Source organism: Polyodon spathula, chromosome 23 (assembly GCF_017654505.1).
Source record: "Polyodon spathula isolate WHYD16114869_AA chromosome 23, ASM1765450v1, whole genome shotgun sequence".
NCBI classification, from domain to species: Eukaryota; Metazoa; Chordata; class Actinopteri; order Acipenseriformes; family Polyodontidae; genus Polyodon; species Polyodon spathula.
In genome coordinates, this window is record NC_054556.1 from 21,687,198 (window position 1) to 21,705,492 (window position 18,295).

The following is an 18,295-nucleotide window of genomic DNA, read 5'->3' on the forward strand; positions in this document are numbered from 1 at the left end:
AGCTAATACAACAGGGGTTATATTTACAAAGCTCTTCATTGTCATCAGTCCATTTTTAAAAAAAATACTTAATGTACCCAAGTTGCCATGCTATTTGTATATACGTTTTTTTAAAAGTGTTTTTTTTTTTCTGTATCTGTATCTGTTGTATTTATAAGCCTCCAAGATTTGGTAGCCTCCTAGTTACTGACATCAGTGACCTCCCAGGTGACACCCTGCACCAGAGATGTGGTGGACTGATGGCAGTCGACACACCCTGGATTCTGGGCTGTCCAGATCGACCTTTCAGTAATCTGACCAATCTGCAGAGCAAGGTCCAGACTAAGGAAGATTCAGAGTGTTTCCCTGCATCATAAGAGACACAATGCTGCTCTCAAAATCACAATGCAGCATCACATTTTCATGTCAGTGGCCTGCCAGCGTTTTCAGATTTGCACCAAAGTGTTTATATTTTATTAATCATATGTTATTTGCATTTTAGTAGCACAATGAAATGTTGCCATTTCTTCCATGGCCCAGCATAACAGATACATGTAGCATGCAAAAGGAATAACACATGTTTTGCATATAAACAAAACTGGATTTAATTTAAGGACAGTGTCCTCAAGTTGTGTCTTAATTGTATTTCATACTGGTGTAAAGAGCTTTGAATGTAGTGTCCCTGTGTCCCAATCATAATATTGTTTGGAAGAAAGTGCAGTGTAATTATAAAGAGCTAAGGGTTCGATTTGATCAACCTGTATCCCATTGGCTATGAACATCAGGATTTTAGGCAAAATCATTTCTAAGCGACCTCATACACTAAACTTTGCTGGGGTAAATCTGTAACTGATTAATGCTATTGAATAGATACAGTTTTTATAGCGGTGCAAGCATTGTACGTGCTGGAAAAACATGAGGAATAGTCTACACGGTGCAGGGTTTGTGTTGCTGTTTCGCAGGAGAGCGCGCCCCATTGTGGTCTTACAACGTCACTAAGAACTTATGTTCACAGGACATCGTTTCCGAACGTGGTATTAGTTCAGCTGTTCCACTTTTATCAGTTTAGTGTTACACTTTCTGCTGCCCCTCCGGATAAAGCGTACACAATGGCAGTTTCTGACCTTTCTAAAACTCTAATTTTCACGATAAATAATATTTTACAACAAGAGAAGTACAAGACTGCATTGGCTGTCATCAAAGGGTTCAGGAATGGAGCCGTGTAAGTATAACTTCCGTTATAAATGTATTACATTACTTGAAAAATGTACAACTTCGCTATGTTGAAAAAATGGACGATAACTTCTTGTAGTGTTCATTTGTTGACATTTTGCACACAGTCAGCAAAAGATATCGATAGCAAGTTGCTTTACATTATTTTACACACACACACACATATAAACTCAATTTATTGTACAAATAATTAGCAGGTAAAACGTGAGCGTATTCATGCACAACTGGTAACATTAGAGTGTGTGTGTGTATATGTATGTGTATTTCTTCAACCATCATTAAACAATAATAACCAGCTTAAAACCAGTGCTGGGCTTTGCTGGAATCAGCTACTGTATTCAGTTGTTATTTTCTTTTTTATTATTATTATTTTTTGTTTGTTTGTTATTACTAATTGTTTATAAGAGATTGATATGTTTTGCGTAATGTAAAAACTGCTTGATGTTGGTTGACAAGAGGAGGTAAATGTTAGGCTGAACATGTTATTGCTCATCTTTTCTCACTGGTGGAAGAACAGGTCCTTTAGTTATAGTGAAAGGTATTACCCTCTGAAATGCATGGGTGGGATTTCGTCTTAAACGATTTCATATATCTGGATAATTGATGTTTTCTCTCCAATGATTCAGATACGGAGCGAAAATCAGAGCACCACATGCCCTGGTGATGACGTTTCTTTTTAGAAGTGGGAGGTAAATATGCCAGAGGTGTGATAAGACTGGATAGGGTTTTTTTTTTTTATTTTATTTTATTTTCTTTTAATTGATGTTTAACAACAGAACTTAGTTGTGTAACACTTGATTTGTCATTACACTATCTTGTCACACAACAGATATATAAATAGTCACTTATAGTGTTCTAAAAACAACACATTTGATGTTGGAAGATTACAAGCATTTAGTTTTCATTTAGAAATTTCATTTCTCAGAGACACCTGGCACCTTCAAATGAAAGCTTTAAATATAATCTTTGAAAAGGAATTCCTGCGCATGTTCTGACCTGGTGTCCATTTTAGGGCACACATTATTATATATTATTAGTCTGTTTTTATACAGAATAGCACAACCTTTTTTTTTTTTTTTTTTTTTTTTTTTCTTTCTAAAAGCATGACACAGAAAGCTATCAAGGCCAATTACCTGTATAGATTGAATTTCACTGTGGCTGTCTGTACTACATTAATCATAAACCACAGCAAAATAATATGATGGGTTATTCCACTCAGCCTTCAGTAAATATTATTTAGTAAATATTTTTGAGACCATTCCTGATTTAATGTTAAGAGCCTTAATTGTTGTGTTTCCTTTGCCTGTACCAGCCTGAGAGACAAAGTGAAAGCCATTGCCCAGGCAACATACACACACTCTCGGAACCTGGCCTGCTTCGTGTTCAGCTACATGGGACTCCAGATCCTGCAGCAGCGGCTCCAGGGGAAAGCCTGCCAGTCCCATTCCTTCCTTGCAGCCTGCCTGGGAGGGTGGCTCGTCTTTGGGGAGAACAACAACATCAACAGCCAGGTGAGGAGCAGGACTGCTGTCTCTGTCACTCTCCCTGCTAAAATATTGCCAGATGGTCACATTCACTTGCATCCCATATACAATACAATCTAAAAAGTCTGGTAGCTACAAATATTATTTTTAATAGATTAATATTATATGGTTTTTGCAATCTGAGGTTCTGGGCTCTCTCTCTCTCCAGTACTGAACTACCTGAACAGCCTTCTTCATTCAATTCAAATCATACTGTATGACAATATAACCTTTCATCTCTGCCATCTCCACCTACTCTACAAATATACATCTATAGAGAAAGAGCAAGAGTAAGAAAGAACCCAGGACCACTCACAATAATTACAAACATCATAAAAAATAAGAACATGGATAAAAAAACAAAAATCTATAAAAATGCCATTTGATGTTACTTGCTCTTTTGTATTAAATAATAAAAAATAATCTTGTTTCCTCATTACAATTCCTCTTGTAAAGTCTATTTCCTTCAGTGTAGTTTTATAAAGTTTTACCTTCTCTCCAGATAAACATGTACCTTTTGTCCCGGATCCTGTTTGGGCTGTCGCGTCTAGCTGTGGAGAAAGGTTACATCCCCCAGCCAAAGAAGGACCCCTTCCCCTTGTTCGCAGCACTGGTCTGGGGCATCGTTCTGTGGCTCTTTGAGTACCACCCCCACACTCTGCAGCCCTCGCTCCAGTCCTCCATGAGCTACCTCTACCACGACAGCAATGTCTGGCACGATATCTCTGACTTCCTTATCTACAACAAGCCCAGAGCAGGGGCGCAGCAATAATGGAGCCTCGACCCCTTCCTCTCAGGAGAACCCACATACCAGGATGCTATCCTTCCAGACTGCAATGGAGATAAACCAGCCTTTGTCCTGGAGGTACTGCTGCTGTATTTTGAAGAAACAGTTAGTGTGGGACTGAAAGCTGAAGGTCACTGTTAGCAGGATTTGATATAGGAATTCTATTGCATAGTGGTTTTACTATGAACGAGCAACATGCTTTTTTCAGATTCAAGTGTGGTTCAAAGTGAAACCCTGAGTAGCTAAAACTGATATGCAATGTCTTATTTTTAAACATGTTTAATGACAGTAGTTTTTATTTTGTTTCAAATATCTTTCTGTTCGTCTTAATGGAAACTTAATAAAAAAGAAAAAATCTAAGTTCCTAATCTGATTGTTGGTTACCAGCTTTATTGTAGGTGCAGTTTTTTCTAATGCTTGTGATCCTTTTTAAATTATATTTTAATTTAAATGTATTAAAGTGAACTGTTTAATAATATAATCATATTAACTGAATTAGCTCACTGTTCTTATGTTAAACAATTGAAGTTGAGAAGGTTTTTTTTCACTGTTTTAGGACCATTATTAGAAAACCTAAATAGGGATGGAAATATTGTATGGCTGTTTGAGCCATTCCAAGATTTACTGTGAATATAATTAGACATCAGTTTACTCTCCTAGTTTACTGATGATGATCAACTTCTACTACTATACGTTGTTTTTTTTGTCTTTTTTTCTATACTCCTAGTGACCTGGCATTTGTATGAATAACCCTGGATCAAACGCATGGATGTACTGAATACTGTTGAAATCAAAACTTAATACTCTAGTTTCACGTTCAATATGCATATTACTTACTGCGCTAAACAAATTGTAATACATTGCTCGTGTGAATATAAAGGGGTTGAACTAGCGGTAGACGATATATTTATTATTTTCTTTATATTATATATGGATGAGAACCTCTGATATCAAGATGGCAGAACAGTGAATGTACACATCCTAGAGGCAGGGGATGAGTTCAAATGCTGTATATAGATGTGAGTTTTTTATTGTACATTTTAGTTCTGTTTTATTGCTTCTGTCACTCACCATTAGAATCACAAAATAGCTTGAGCCGCATTGATTAAACCTGAGCTCAAACATGCATACTATACTTGCACTGGCTCAAACTGCTAGGCAACTTCTGTGCAAACATCTCTGCAAGAAGGTATAATGGGCCATCAACTTCTTAGTAGAAGGATCATAAATAAGATCGGATAGTCTGTCTTTGTCAATATGAACGTTGCTTGAGCATGTCTATAATAGGTGCATTGAAGTACTGGTAGAATTAAATCTATTATTACCACAAGATGTGATGTCATAGTGGGACAATGCCAACAATTGCATTTGTCATCGATTTGACAGTGTTGACTGTATCATTACTGTATTGTACAGCACAGAAACTGTTTGCTTTTTTCCCTAATCCCAACCATGTTTAACACGTATTTATGATTTGTTTAATTTATTTTACCGCTGGTAGCATTTCTAAATACACACTTTATATTTGATTTGAATTATTGTAAAAAAAATACTGTTATCTATTGGGATAAAATAAAAAAAAAATAATTAAATCTAACGTTGTAAACATGTTCTAAAAATGATTGTTGAAAAATGTGTCTTCAGACTAGAAAGCGCAGAAACGTGTATTATTGTATGAAGAATACATTGAAATAGTTTCTCTGGACCCTTCAATACGCTTTGATGCTTTCTATTGAAGTACAGTACTCTCATATTGGTGAATTTCCCCATTTTGCATACGCAATTCAGAGTTACAACTTAAACTAATTCAAGCTGAAAAACGCTTGAACTAGCACTTTTATAAAGTTTTTGTTTATAATTTATAGATGTATACTTATGTGATCAACATTCAATCAATGCTATTACTGTGATCTTTTTAACCAGCCTATATGGATGAGCTTAAGTAAAGTGAATTCAGAGAAGCTTCCTAATATGGATTTAAGTGCTGGGTCCTCCCTAGCAACAGCATTTGAATGTAATACAGGCAGATGACTGGACTGTTCTCTGCAGCAGGGGCTGGTGGCCTTATCAACATGTCCACCTGGTGTCTTCTTATGGGCGGACAGTCTAGTCTGTAAGGATAGCTCTCCCGGCAGGGCGTAGCAAAGTAGCACCACAGAGGGCAAAGTTGACTAATTGATCCAGTAAGACCTGTTCAATGTGTTTCTGACTTGCCGTTTTACTGGACTTTATATTAGCACAGGAAGCAATGGTTTGCTTTCGTTTTCAAAATGTTGAAAAATACATTTAAAATGCCCCAATGGCCTCGATGGTTTAGGTAAGACTTTATTCTTGTGCAAAGTTTGCATTTCTTATAATATGTTACGATTATTGTATTTATAAACGACTATTACCTTGTGAACAACCCCTTAGACGTTTGGGAACAAAAAGGGCTCTTTTCCCCAGAGAAGGGAGTAGAACACAACCCAGAATAATACAACGACCGACATTAATTCTCTTCCTATTGGTTTGTTAGTAAAGTACTGGGCCAATTGTGACCTTTAGAAGGTTCTTGGCGACCCATGATTAGTGCACAGAACTCTCTATCAGACCACCAGAACGCCGCTTCCAACCTATGTCGTCACCCTGGGAGGGATTCATCTCTGGGCCAATGGCAGTCCGGCGCTGTGTTGGTTTCCAGGAAGGGTTCCTGCGGCTCCGCTAATCAGAATGAGCCAGGGTCACATGTGCAGGTTTCGCGGCAAAAAAGATTTGGCGCGTAAACCCCTGCGCTTGCCGGATCAGCTGATGCAGAAGAACAGCACAATAACAACAACACAGCTGTGGAAGGGGCAAGGTGATCGGCTCAAAAACATAGAGGGTAGAAACTTTTATTCCCTGGACAGGTACCCGCCCAGGAGAGCTCAGCCGGGGTTCCCGTTTGGCTTTTTCTCAGTCTTCCTGGATTGAATGCCTGACAATGACAAAGTGGATGCAGCCGGAAGCGATCGGACGGATCAATATTGTGGTGTAAACTCTACTTGAATGTCCAGATCACTTTTTTTTTTATCCTTGTATACAATACTATAAATATTAACCATTTCTGTTAAATATATGGTACTGTATGGTTGCAGGAATACTTTTCGCATAAGTTTTTGGAGACAGGAAATAAACCAAAATGACTGAGATAAATTAACAAAGAAGCACCCTAAATCTGAGCGAAGAACAAGCTCATGTTCATTATGTATTTTGTACAGTTTACTAGCGGTCTAAATATGGAGACATAGTGAACCAGCACTAAGTAAAGCCAGGGGAGCTAACCTTAACAATATGATTATAAAGCAACACGAAAACTACTCTGCAAGTCGGACTGGTTTGATCTCTCTGCATGCTTGTGCATTAACCTGTTCTGAACCGCTTCAGCAAAAGCAGCGAATTGTGCATCAGAATTAAAATGATATTTTCTGCTTATACAAATCGTATTTCATAACGCAGAGGCCGATTTAGGCAAACGTAAACTGGTTTAGCAGATTGAAAGACACTTTGTAGTAATATATTATGTGAGCGCTGGGAATAAGAAACACACGAATTAATGTTAGTGATACTATTAATATTCGAATCCCAAAATGACCCGAGTTCCATGGACTGGGAAAGTGAAACTAATTTGCAGGCACTTGCACTGCTAAATGAAGAAACATTAATCGCGTTTTGAACTTGCAATACTTGACATTATAGGACCTGCGAGAAATGTAATCATTGTTTTTGAGGGTTTTTTTCAGTCGGGAGGCATTTGCAGTTAGCTGATTTGCCATTTGCTTTTGTATTTTTATAACCGCAGTCACAATTTGCTACGATGTTTTAAAAGAAATTGTGCTTCATTTATTTTAAATTATGCAATCAGATATTCTGTGATAAAAGTTAAATGTATCTCTTAACCACAGCTTGGTCTGCTTTTATTTGTTCTATGCGTTGTAACGCATCACGGGAAGGAGGTGTTTCCTAATTCATACTTTTAAAATACGCTTTATTTTTTTGATACCTCAAAGTTGTGTATACTGTACAGATACAGAGATGTCCAACAGTTATTGCAGCCCACGAGCCGACTTTTAACAAACACAGAACAACAGAGACAGCTTTGCCTTATTAAAAAGAACCGCTGACGGGCCATGTCACAACAGCTTGTATCGGGGCAGACCTCGGAGGATCTTTTGGCTGATTTTGAATCAATTTTAGAAGCCGGGGGTATCGAGTTAGACCAGCAACAGATCGTGATCATTTCGACACCCGGAAATGTGGATTTGCACCCCGCAACCTCCGGTACGGGCGGTGAAATGTTGCTGTTCGCCACTCCACAGGGCCCAAGACCTGGGGATGGAGGAAGGAGACCCACCTTGGGGAGGCCGCCGGTAAATTGCAGCTTTTTCATTTTTTTTTTTTTTTTTTTTTTTTTACCCCCACGCCGTAGTAAGAGTACATGCTTTTCAACACGTGTGTGTTCTACTACAGCAGATTCCAGCACACATACAGCACGTTGACTTATTTACTGTATTAAACAGACAAAAAACGAGTTGCACATTAAACATTCAACATTCAACATTCAGTATTGTCACTGACTACACACGTACCTTTTAATATTTTTGCTGTTAACTGCAATAAAGGACACAAAGTCACTAATATGAATTACACTAAACACTTCTTTTTTTTTTTTTTTTAAAGTATGGGGCATTGCAAGCAGGAGCTGAAGGGTACTTTACTGCTAATCCCGAATGACCCTAAACTTTGTGATTCACTAAACCGATTAATATCAACATGTAATTTGTTAAATGTCCACTAGGTGACTAAACGTTGTGTTGTGCCTTTAAATACATTTCAAGAGTCTGAGGAATTAGTTTGCATCCCAGGTGGTAATATAGGGCCCTATGTCCACAACTTTACCCACTGTTTAAGTAGAGTACTGTCATTGAAAAGTTTATAAACCGTGTCTTTGGTTAAGCATTCAGCTGCAAAATGTGAAATTTGAAAACAAATGTGAAACTCCTAAACAGTTTTTAAAGGGGCATTGTTGACTGCAAACTTGATTCAGAGTGGGTATAGTCCATAAAAAAAAAGTCCATAAGATAGGCCTGTAGTACAATATGCCGCAACCTGTAGACAAGATATCATTATGGGTTCCCCCCTATGTAAGACAGGAGTATTTCACACTTTACAACACCATGCTGAAACTTAGCATCTCATGCTTGCATATTTTGTGGGCGGCAATATAGAAACAAGTCAATGCCACTGTTGAGTACGTAGCAACATAATAATTGTAGTCACTGTAATCTGAATGTGAATGTTTTGTTAACCTGACCTGTCCTTGCAGGTAAAAAGGAAGCTGGACCTGGAGACTGACCACCAATACGTGGCAGAAACCAAGCATATTCCGCGAGGCAGGGGCCGGGTAGGAGAGCCAGGTATGCACTAAATAAGGCAACCTCATTTCAAAACTCTCATGTAGCACAGAACCAAGCTAAGCCTGCAACAGAAATTAATGCAACATGCCAGCTGTGTGCGGAACCCAAAATCGAGCCCCTGTCCTCCCCTTAGAATGCATACATATTTAACAGGAAATCCTTTAAAAGCATGATTTTGCATTGGTTATTTTAAATCTGGCTAACTAGCTCTAAAGAGATACCTACTTTACCCTAATGATCTGCTCTAATTGTCCTGCTTTCCCAACCTATCTAAACTTGGAAACCTGCCTTTAATCAGCCCTGAAGCAGTAGTGTAAAGACAGAACAAAACTGACATCTGGGTAAAAGACTTCCACGCTGGTTTGGGAATGTTTCCAGATGAAAGCACGGGGTCCTGAGCCAGCTGTGTTGGTGTGTTACCCTGACATTCTCCCTCCCCAGGATTGAAGTCCCCCGGTGAGAAGTCCCGCTATGACACCTCCCTGAACCTGACCACCAAGCGCTTCCTGGAGCTGCTGGCCCAGTCCCCCGACGGCGTGGTCGACCTTAACCTGGCTTCTCAGGTGCTGGAGGTGCAGAAGAGGCGAATCTACGACATCACCAATGTGCTGGAGGGGATCCAGCTCATCACCAAGAAATCCAAGAACAACATTCAGTGGCTGTGAGTCTCGCCCGGTCACAAGCTGCTTCCCCAGTGTGTAGTCCCTGACTCAAGCTCACCTTTAATACTATATTGTAATTCAGAGATCCCTGCAGGATTTATGCGCGCTCATGTTAAATAAAAATACAAACACTGAACTTGACATTAAAAAGCTGTAGGTTGTAAGCACAGTGTCTCTATCTTTCTCTTTCTCAGGGGCAGCCGTCTGGATGGGGTGTCTGGTGCCCGGTGCCAGGCGCTGGTGAAGGAGGTGAGTGATCTGGGAGAGACAGAGCAGAGACTGGACGAGCTCATCACAAAGTGTAACCTGCAGCTGAAACTGCTGACGGAGGACCCTCAGAACAAAAAATATCCTTCACTGAACTAGCCGGTGTGCATGCAATCCTGGGGCTAATATGTTTCTTAACATATTCAACGTTAGTCCAGCGCTTGAGTGGAACTAGTAGCAAGAATATAGTTTGGTTTCATTTCCTCTTCAATTTTTATCACAGTCTACTTCATTTGCAGGGGTTGCTAAAATTACAATGCGTGGCTTTGTTGTGTCCAAAACTTCCGTTCCAGGGAGAAGTTTGAACTGGAGCGAAAGCGTAGACGCTAGCAATGTGGTGGTATGGATCCAGTTATCTGGAAACTAAACGCTTTCGACCTTGTTGCCAGTCTCCTTAACCACTCGCACGTTGGCGTACGTGATGTGCCAGGACCTGAGGAACACAGTCGACCCCCCGGACCAGCTGCTGATGGTGGTGAAGGCCCCTCCTGGAACACAGATGCAGGTCTCGGACCCCAGTGAGGTGAGGCGGGGCGAAGCAGGGGTTCTGGAGCCATTACCCAGTCTTTCCACTTTCCATTTCGCATTGATGCCTGGTTTCACACATCCCAATTAGAACGAATACTGGACCACCTATTAAGTCCAGGATTACTGTGTCTGTTTGAATATGTGTGCCATTTGTTCTGTACTGCAGGTCATTGTTTTGTGTTTCATTTATAATATTTTGGTGCCATCTACAGGAAGAAAGTTAGAATGACACATTAAGTTATGGAAATGATTTGTTCTGCACCCCCCTGGTGGTCAGTGTAGTATTATTACTGTACTGTATTTTGAAACTGTCAAGCTAACCCCTTCATTGCTTTGTCTTCAGTAGCTCATTAACATTGCAAAGCTCCATAGGTGTATATTGTGAAGTAGTGTGTGATAAATTAGCAGTGATAGGAGTTGACTAGCAAAGTTCTGTCTGTTTAAGATTGTTTCAGTTGTTAGTATACACCCATGACAAACATTTCAGACATAGTAGAAATTTGGGTGTTAGTAAATATGTATATTTTTATTATTCTGATTAAAGCAACCTAAAAAAAACAACAAACACAAAAACACAAGTGCTCTTTGTATTTCAAGGGGATGCAGATTTCTTTGAAAAGCCCCCAAGGCCCCATTGATGTGTTCCTGTGCCCAGAGGATGGGGTAGGAGTCTGCAGTCCTGTGACTGGCAACAGCCCTTCCAAAGCAGCCAATCAGGATCCACTACTGCATGCCGTAACCCCAGTAACCACCACAGAATCCCCGCCCTGCAGATCCTCCCAGGAAGTGTCATTGGCTCCCCTGTTAATTGCAAGCGGACAAGGTGAGTCTCTAGTTTTTAACATTTCATCAGATTTGCAGACTGGAGGCACTGGGGTGTAATCAGATCATTTACCCATGCTGTAAAGTTTCCTCTGGTTTCTGTAGCATACAAAACTAAAGTACAACAAAGCGTATAGTAGCCAGTCTTTTCATTTTCATTTAAAGTAAGAGACTAGAAATCCTAAGTAGAAGGCAGGGGGGTATGGGTGTGCTGCCCCAGCGCGGCTGCAAGGGGCTATGGGTGTCCTTCCCCAGCGTGGCTGCAGGGGGCTATCAGGGTCCTTCACCCCCCCAGCACAGCTGCAGGAGGCTATGGGGGTCCTTCCCCCTCTGTGCGGCTGCAGGGGGCTATGGGGGTCCTTCACCCCCCCTGCGCGGCTGCAGGGGGCTATGGGGGTCCTTCACCCCCCCTGCGCGGCTGCAGGGGGCTATGGGGGTCCTTCACCCCCCCTGCGCGGCTGCAGGGGGCTATGGGGGTCCTTCCCCCCCCTGTGCGGCTGCAGGGGGCTATGGGGGTCCTTCCCCCCCAGCGTGGCTGCAGGGGGCTATGGGGGTCCTCCCCCCCAGCGCAGCTGCAGGGGGCTATGTGGGTCCTCCCCCCCCCCCACCAGCGCGGCTGCAGGGGGCTATGGAGGTCCATCCCCGCCAGCGCAGCTGCAGGGGGCTATGGGGGTCCTCCACCAGCGTGGATGCAGGGGGGGGGTATGGGGGTCCTCCCCCAGCACTGCTGCAGGGGGCTATGGGGGTCCTCCCCCAGCGTATAAGTGTGTAACTTACAAAGTAATTGCAAAATGTTTATAATTTTAAAAACACAAACTTGTCTTGGTACACATTTCAAAGTAAGTAAAGTCCACGTATTTAAGCAAACTGTTCGGTTTTGCAATAATTTATTGCACAGAAAAAAGTGGAGAAAGAAAAACCGAACGAGACACCAATGAATCAGAAATTATATTTCAGGCACAAAACAAACAATGTCCCATTGATAACATAATACCAAGTGAGCCAGAAGAGAAAAGTGTGAAGCAATTTCTAAATTAAAGATATGAAGCCGTATTCATTGGTAGTAAATTTGAATACAGAAAAGGTAAGCCATAAGCTCTGTTTTGTTTTCTATTATTTCATGTATTCCATTTTTTCTTTTGCATTTTATACAAAAAAAACCACCAAAAAAACTAAACAAAAACAAGACCAATTTTAAATTGGTAAAAATATTCATGGAACCAACCAGTGCTTAGTTTCAGTCTTCCCAAGATTCTGAGTATACACCCTTTCCCACGGCACCGTTCTCATTAACAACCAAGTCAGACAAAGTGCATTAATAAATCATTTTTAAAAATGCAATTTTGAGCCCTGTTGATTTTACAGTTTTCAGAAGTTCGTTTCTGTTTCATTTTCTGTAAGAATGAATGCGATTTCTACAGCAAGTTGTATTTTTTCTTTCGTTTTAATATTTTTTCAATTAACTGTTGCTTGATTAAAATAAATGCCAATAACAATAAATAATGTATTGGCATTTACTTGAACACTGGAGTTGAAAGTCCTGTACATAAATATCAAGTAATAGGTACATGAAATGGAAAAACATGGAAATGACTTATCAAATAGAAAAGAGTAATGTTGAAATGGAAAATCACTTTGGTCTACAAATTACACTTATATACAATTTATATATATATTATTTCTTACTCATTTTATTAATACAGATTAGCATAAACCGACATACTACTTCCTTAGGCAATTAGCATGAGCTGCTAAAGGAAATCTGGTGAAGCTTCCCTTTTTGGCTGGTGCTTGCTGTCTCTCACAAAACACTGCAGTACACGGTTTGCTAGCTTTAATTTGTATTAAATCTGAAACAAAAACACATTGGAAATGTGAAAAAACACCAAGTTATCAAAAGTGCCCAGCCATTTGAAGTTGAGATATCAAACATAAGCCAAGTTTCAAGAAACCATTGGGGCAACCTTGCCCCGCACCAAGCAAATAGGCACAACTGTAAAACCGATGGGGGCCAAGGTTGCCCGAATTGTTTCTACTAACTTGGCTTGTGTTTTTCATACAAGTGCCTTTTATTGTGCCTGAGAAAGCTAACATCTTTAGCATAGCTAACATCTTTCGAAATACTGCTTGTCTCAACTAATCATGTAGCACTGACAGTAACCCAACATGCTTGCAAACTGAAGGTTATAGTTTAAAATCCAACACGCTTTTTCCCATACTTTGGCAACTTATTTCTCTTACTGTATGACAGGTATTGACTTTTTTTTTCTACAGTTTGCCTACGAGTGTTGGGAACTACAAATGTAAAAGTGAAATGGTGCTTTTAGCTGATTTACTTTTGCTGCGCCAATACCTAAACACATAAACTGTCCTTGCTGTGTAGAGAGTCTGGCAGTTCTCGCCCTTTGCTGATAACTTGGCACAAGGAACTACTATTCCCCTCAATTAATTCATTAAAGTATGAATGTTTATGTAGAACCCTGGAAAAGTGTAAAATTTATTAACATAGATTGTATACGCTCTGTATAAGACTTTGAATGTACTGTTGAAGCACAGTTTTTTGAGAATGTGTCGCCACAAGAGGCACTCAGTTCGATGAGCCAACTATACAGCTGGTGAGTGCGTAGGAGTGAAAAGTTTCAAAGTGAAAGCAAATGCAGAGTTAACCCATTCGTTTAATGACTACACTTTGTATACTGTGTATCTATGTTTGCACCATACCTTTTAGCTCCCTAAAGGCCTGGACACACCAGCGCTTTGCGTTGCATCATTTTGTTTTGGTTTTTTTTTGACAGCCAGTAGACCATGCCACACCAGCGCATCAATTCCCTTTTTCCCAGGTGAAAAAGTACTTTCTAGCATTACATTTAGCATGAAAATACCCCCCCCCCCCCCCCCCCCCCTCCACTGCTGCTCTTACCTAATGAACAAAGAAAATATGACTGCTTTGGGAAGATGTATCAAAGCGTGACATCAACAAAAGAGGAAGAGGCGATTCATACCGTACATTAAAAAGGGAATTTAGATAGTCTTGTAAAAGAAAGAACCTTTGTCTTCAATCATTAGTAATACTGTGCCTATTTAAACATAGATAGGTAATAACAGTATGTGTTTATGCGTATGTGTGTGGGTGTACTTTTTATCTGTATCTACATGTTGTCTGTATACAGTCAATACTAGACCACAGTTTTACAGCAACTGATTATGCAGCAGTACTCATGATCTTGTAGCTGATAGTGATTTTTCATTTAAAGACTGAATCAGGAAAACAAAGCACATACAAATAAAATAATCAACAATCATAATTATAATTAAATGTACAATGCAAATAATTGTTTCCTGAATTAATTAATTATATGCTAGGTTTCAGATCGATCTTCTAAGTCACTGCATAAGACATTTTACAATGCTATAACATACTCACTGTATTTTGTATACTCCCAAGTAAAAACGGTCTTACTTAGAAAAGGTTGTTTATTTAACAAAAAAAAAAGTTATACAATTTCATAACTCTGTTGTATGGTTACTGACTCGGGTATATCGCCAACGTCGCTTGTAAGTTCGAAACTGATTGGTCCATCACGATTCACGGTGTCCGTGGAAACAAAACTCCGGGATTGAAATGAGAAGGCCGAGAAGCAGTGTAGTTGCATGGGTGTTGATCTTAATAATGTCTAGAAACTAGAATATTCGATATCGTGGGAATACAGAGAGTCTTGAAGCTTTGCGGCACAGCTAGGGTCTGTGTTCAATATCCCTGACTTCACAATGTTTATTCCACTATGATCAGTGTTATTCACGTTGTAGCAGGTGAAGTAGCTAGTGCAATGCTACTTCCTGTTAAGTATCTTGTGTGTAACGAGAGGTATCTATGATGGATATATCTTGCTGCACACTGATAAAGGCAATGCTGATCCGCTTAAGTTTTGCCTGAGTAACTTTGCTTTTTCTATTTTTTTAAACCATCACTTATTTTTCATTTCCCTACAGAGCCTCTGCTGACAGACGCTTTATCTCCATTGAGGGGGCTACCTGACTTTGGTAACCTCTCGCCTCTGATGTCTTCCAGTTACCAGCTGGATAGGAACTCTGAGGATTTCTCCCTTCCATTGGATTCCTTTATCAACCTTTCCCCGCCCCAAAATCATGACTACCATTTTGGATTGGGGGAGGGGGAGGGTGTGAGTGAACTGTTTGACTGTGACTTTGGAGACTTGACCCCGTTGGATTTTTGAAAGATGTACAGAATGGGGAGGGGGAGGGGTAATGTAATGATGCTTCTCTTGCTGTCGTTTGTTTCTTGCTTATCACTTCATAGTCATGGCGGTCCCCAGCTCTCTTCTACTTGGTACACCATTTGTCTGATTGGATGCTGAATAAATAGACTAGTCCCTTGTTGAGTAGCTTGAAACTGGGCCAATCACAGACTCCGACGTTGTAATGATCCATGCCTTTTTCACAAAGTGGTGGTGCCTTCCACAAGAGTGATCTATCCTGGCACTCAAACTCTTGCTGAATATTTCTGAGGCTGGTTTCCAACACTGCCAAAATAGTCCGGTGGTTTTGTCTGCAAGTTCTTTGCAAAACCAATTTCCATTCTTCTAATAAACTGCCATTTTGTTTGATTAGCAAGCAATCAGTTCAGATGCACCTGAACCGATTTCAGTCACTTCACAATTAAACGTGAAGTCAAACTTTAATGTTAAAGATTATGTTGATTCAAATATCATTTTTATGTATCTTTTTTCACATTTGATGGTGTTTGAAGTTTCTAATTGATACTGGTTTCACTTGCTCTAATGTTGAGTAATTATCATTTTCCACACTTGAGCTTGTCTGGAGAGTTCTAAGTAGTGTGACTCAGCAGCTTTCCTCATTCCATTTAAATCACGTGACCATGCAACCTTTCCACTGTACCAACCACACCCACTGCCTATATCTACATGTAGAGCAGGTGGGGCTGGCAGAGTCAATGTTACATGATTTGAATACAATGAGGAAGGCTGGCATTTAGGATTCTCCAGACCAGGTAAAAGCAGATTTAGAGAAAACATAGAACTTAATAATGGAGCAACAGAACCTAGAAACAGTCAGAATTATTTCAGACCCTGCTAACAATAACATCTCAAGCTGCATGCTCTTCACTGTGACCAAGGCAATGTTAGGATGTCATTAAAGGAGCTGTGTTTTGGCAGTACTATGTTTGGAAGGCAAATAACTCCCCTTTTAACTACAGTCCAAGCTCATTCCAAAAAGACACAATGTACTGTCTTGTAGTAATTGTAACTGAAATCCTGTTGCACCTTGTCTTTTTAGAGAGTGCTGAAGATCATGAAGTCTATCTTAATTATATAAAACAGAGCCACCTTCTAAAACTTTGAATCCTGCTCTATCTCAGCCTCCAGCATGTTTCTAAGAGCTCAGACCCCTGTGCGGGGGGGAAACTGCAGCAGGATTAATAGTTACAGGACTATAGCATTCAGATCACTAAATGGATTGCGAATGCAAAGCTATAAACTGAAACTGGAAAGCATAGTAAGTGGTCACTTAAAGGGACCTTGTTTCTAAGAAGAAAGAACAAAAGACCTAGGAATAGCTTTTATATATTTATTTTGTAATAGTTTAGTTTCTCTGCCAAGATTCAACTTTTTTAGTTTTTAATTGGTAGGACTTCATTTAAATCTTATGCACAGAGGTTTTTATAAGGCACTTTTTTTGTACTGTGTGATATCAGTTTGTTTTTGAATTTGTTGGTTTATATTGTTTTAATTATTTAATCTTGGGCATATTGATCTGGTGATAGAGTTGCTTATTGAACGAATAACTTAAGGCTGTTGTGTCCTTAAATACAGCAATGTTTATATTTTCCTATGGAGTTTTTCTTTTGTTGTTTGACAGAGCCATGGGATAAAGCTCCCATCTAACGAAGGCAAAGATTATCAGTTTATTACTTTTGTAAAATTAAGTGGTAAGATTCATGTTATGCATTTGTGGAAGTCAGATTTTTACAATCCAAAAAAAAAAAAAAAAAAATTGAAAGTTTTAAATAAAAATACAGTTGTGTATGAATGGATTTAAAGACCACATGTTTAAAGGAGAAAGTAATTAAACTTCAGTGCCTGGATGTAAAAGAGGAAGCTAGCTAGCTTGGTCGTTGGATCGGAGGACAACCAGTGAATCTGATCTCCTGAGCTGTTTGGGGAATTGTAAGGAGATATTCCAAATTGGGGAGAAAATCAGGGGTAAAATTATTGGGCACACTAGATAAATAAAAATAAAAAAAGTGCTGGTAGTAATTTTATGTTCTTATTTTCAGCTGTGTGGCTATATCAACTAAATTGTGTAATCTTTTCACTAAATAGACAGAAACTTTCACCCATCTAGCCTGTGTTACATATGTCTATTGCGAGCAACTAGAACTGGAGCATCTCCCAAACTCCAGTCAAAGCACCTTCACACAGTCTTCTAAAAAGATTTGAGTAATATTAATATGAAACAGTCTGAATCATTGCTCACACAAAACTCAACGAGGGCTACCTCCGTTCCAGTCAGCCCAATCGCCCTGTGGACTGGCATGGAACTGGATCCTCTTGGAAACACCGTGTATTTTCTAAGTAAACTTGATCAGTGATGTCATGGGAAAATCATGCTGAACTGTGCTTTTGGTCTCGTAGAGATTTCTAATGCAGACACTTCCTGCTCCGTTGTGGTTTGCAGTCCTGATCTAAAAGGCTCTTATGAAAGCGAGTTAAGAATTTATTCTAATTTAAGGTTCAGAAGGAACACAACCAGCAAGTTGGACCAGCCCACTGTTGACCAACAGTGTGCTCTTGAAAAGCTGTAAGTTGGACAAGATTTCAAGTTAATAATTTTGTAGTGTGCCGTTAATTTGGAAATGCATATTAAAAAGTTGTAAAACTTACTTAATCACCTAGATGTAGAGCCTATTTATTATTAAGTTTTGTGTTTTTTTTTTTTTTTTTTTTTCTTCAGTGTAATGCTTTGTGGTGTCGCAATCAGTATCCTAGGCAATCAATTATGTTTTTTATTTCTGATAGTATG

At 39.6% G+C, this 18,295-nt stretch overlaps 2 protein-coding genes across 2 annotated transcripts; both read left to right on the plus strand.

The window, feature by feature from the left end:
• The first annotated feature begins 1,039 nt into the window (after window positions 1-1,039).
• LOC121297746 (peroxisomal membrane protein 4-like) lies at window positions 1,040-4,000 on the plus strand. The gene is made up of 4 exons (XM_041224219.1): window positions 1,040-1,201; window positions 1,839-1,901; window positions 2,525-2,723; window positions 3,238-4,000. Exons 1-4 carry the CDS (start codon window positions 1,089-1,091, stop codon window positions 3,505-3,507), a joined length of 645 nt encoding a protein of 214 aa, XP_041080153.1. The 5' UTR covers window positions 1,040-1,088; the 3' UTR covers window positions 3,508-4,000.
• Window positions 4,001-6,284: 2,284 nt separating this feature from the next.
• LOC121297708 (transcription factor E2F1-like) lies at window positions 6,285-18,127 on the plus strand. Its single transcript, XM_041224155.1, has 7 exons — window positions 6,285-7,907; window positions 8,864-8,954; window positions 9,396-9,615; window positions 9,811-9,963; window positions 10,292-10,406; window positions 11,009-11,234; window positions 15,224-18,127. Exons 1-7 carry the CDS (start codon window positions 7,668-7,670, stop codon window positions 15,466-15,468), a joined length of 1,290 nt encoding a protein of 429 aa, XP_041080089.1. The 5' UTR covers window positions 6,285-7,667; the 3' UTR covers window positions 15,469-18,127.
• The last annotated feature ends 168 nt before the right edge of the window (window positions 18,128-18,295 follow it).

Coding starts and splice junctions, on each gene's coding strand:
- LOC121297746 (XM_041224219.1), top strand. CDS start 1,089: ATGGCAGTTTCTGACCTTTCTAAAACTCTAATTTTCACGATAAATAAT. Junction 1,202..1,838: donor GGGTTCAGGAATGGAGCCGT/GTAAGTATAACT, acceptor CCAATGATTCAG/ATACGGAGCGAAAATCAGAG. Junction 1,902..2,524: donor TTTCTTTTTAGAAGTGGGAG/GTAAATATGCCA, acceptor TGCCTGTACCAG/CCTGAGAGACAAAGTGAAAG.
- LOC121297708 (XM_041224155.1), top strand. CDS start 7,668: ATGTCACAACAGCTTGTATCGGGGCAGACCTCGGAGGATCTTTTGGCT. Junction 8,955..9,395: donor GGGCCGGGTAGGAGAGCCAG/GTATGCACTAAA, acceptor CTCCCTCCCCAG/GATTGAAGTCCCCCGGTGAG. Junction 9,964..10,291: donor GAGGACCCTCAGAACAAAAA/ATATCCTTCACT, acceptor AACCACTCGCAC/GTTGGCGTACGTGATGTGCC.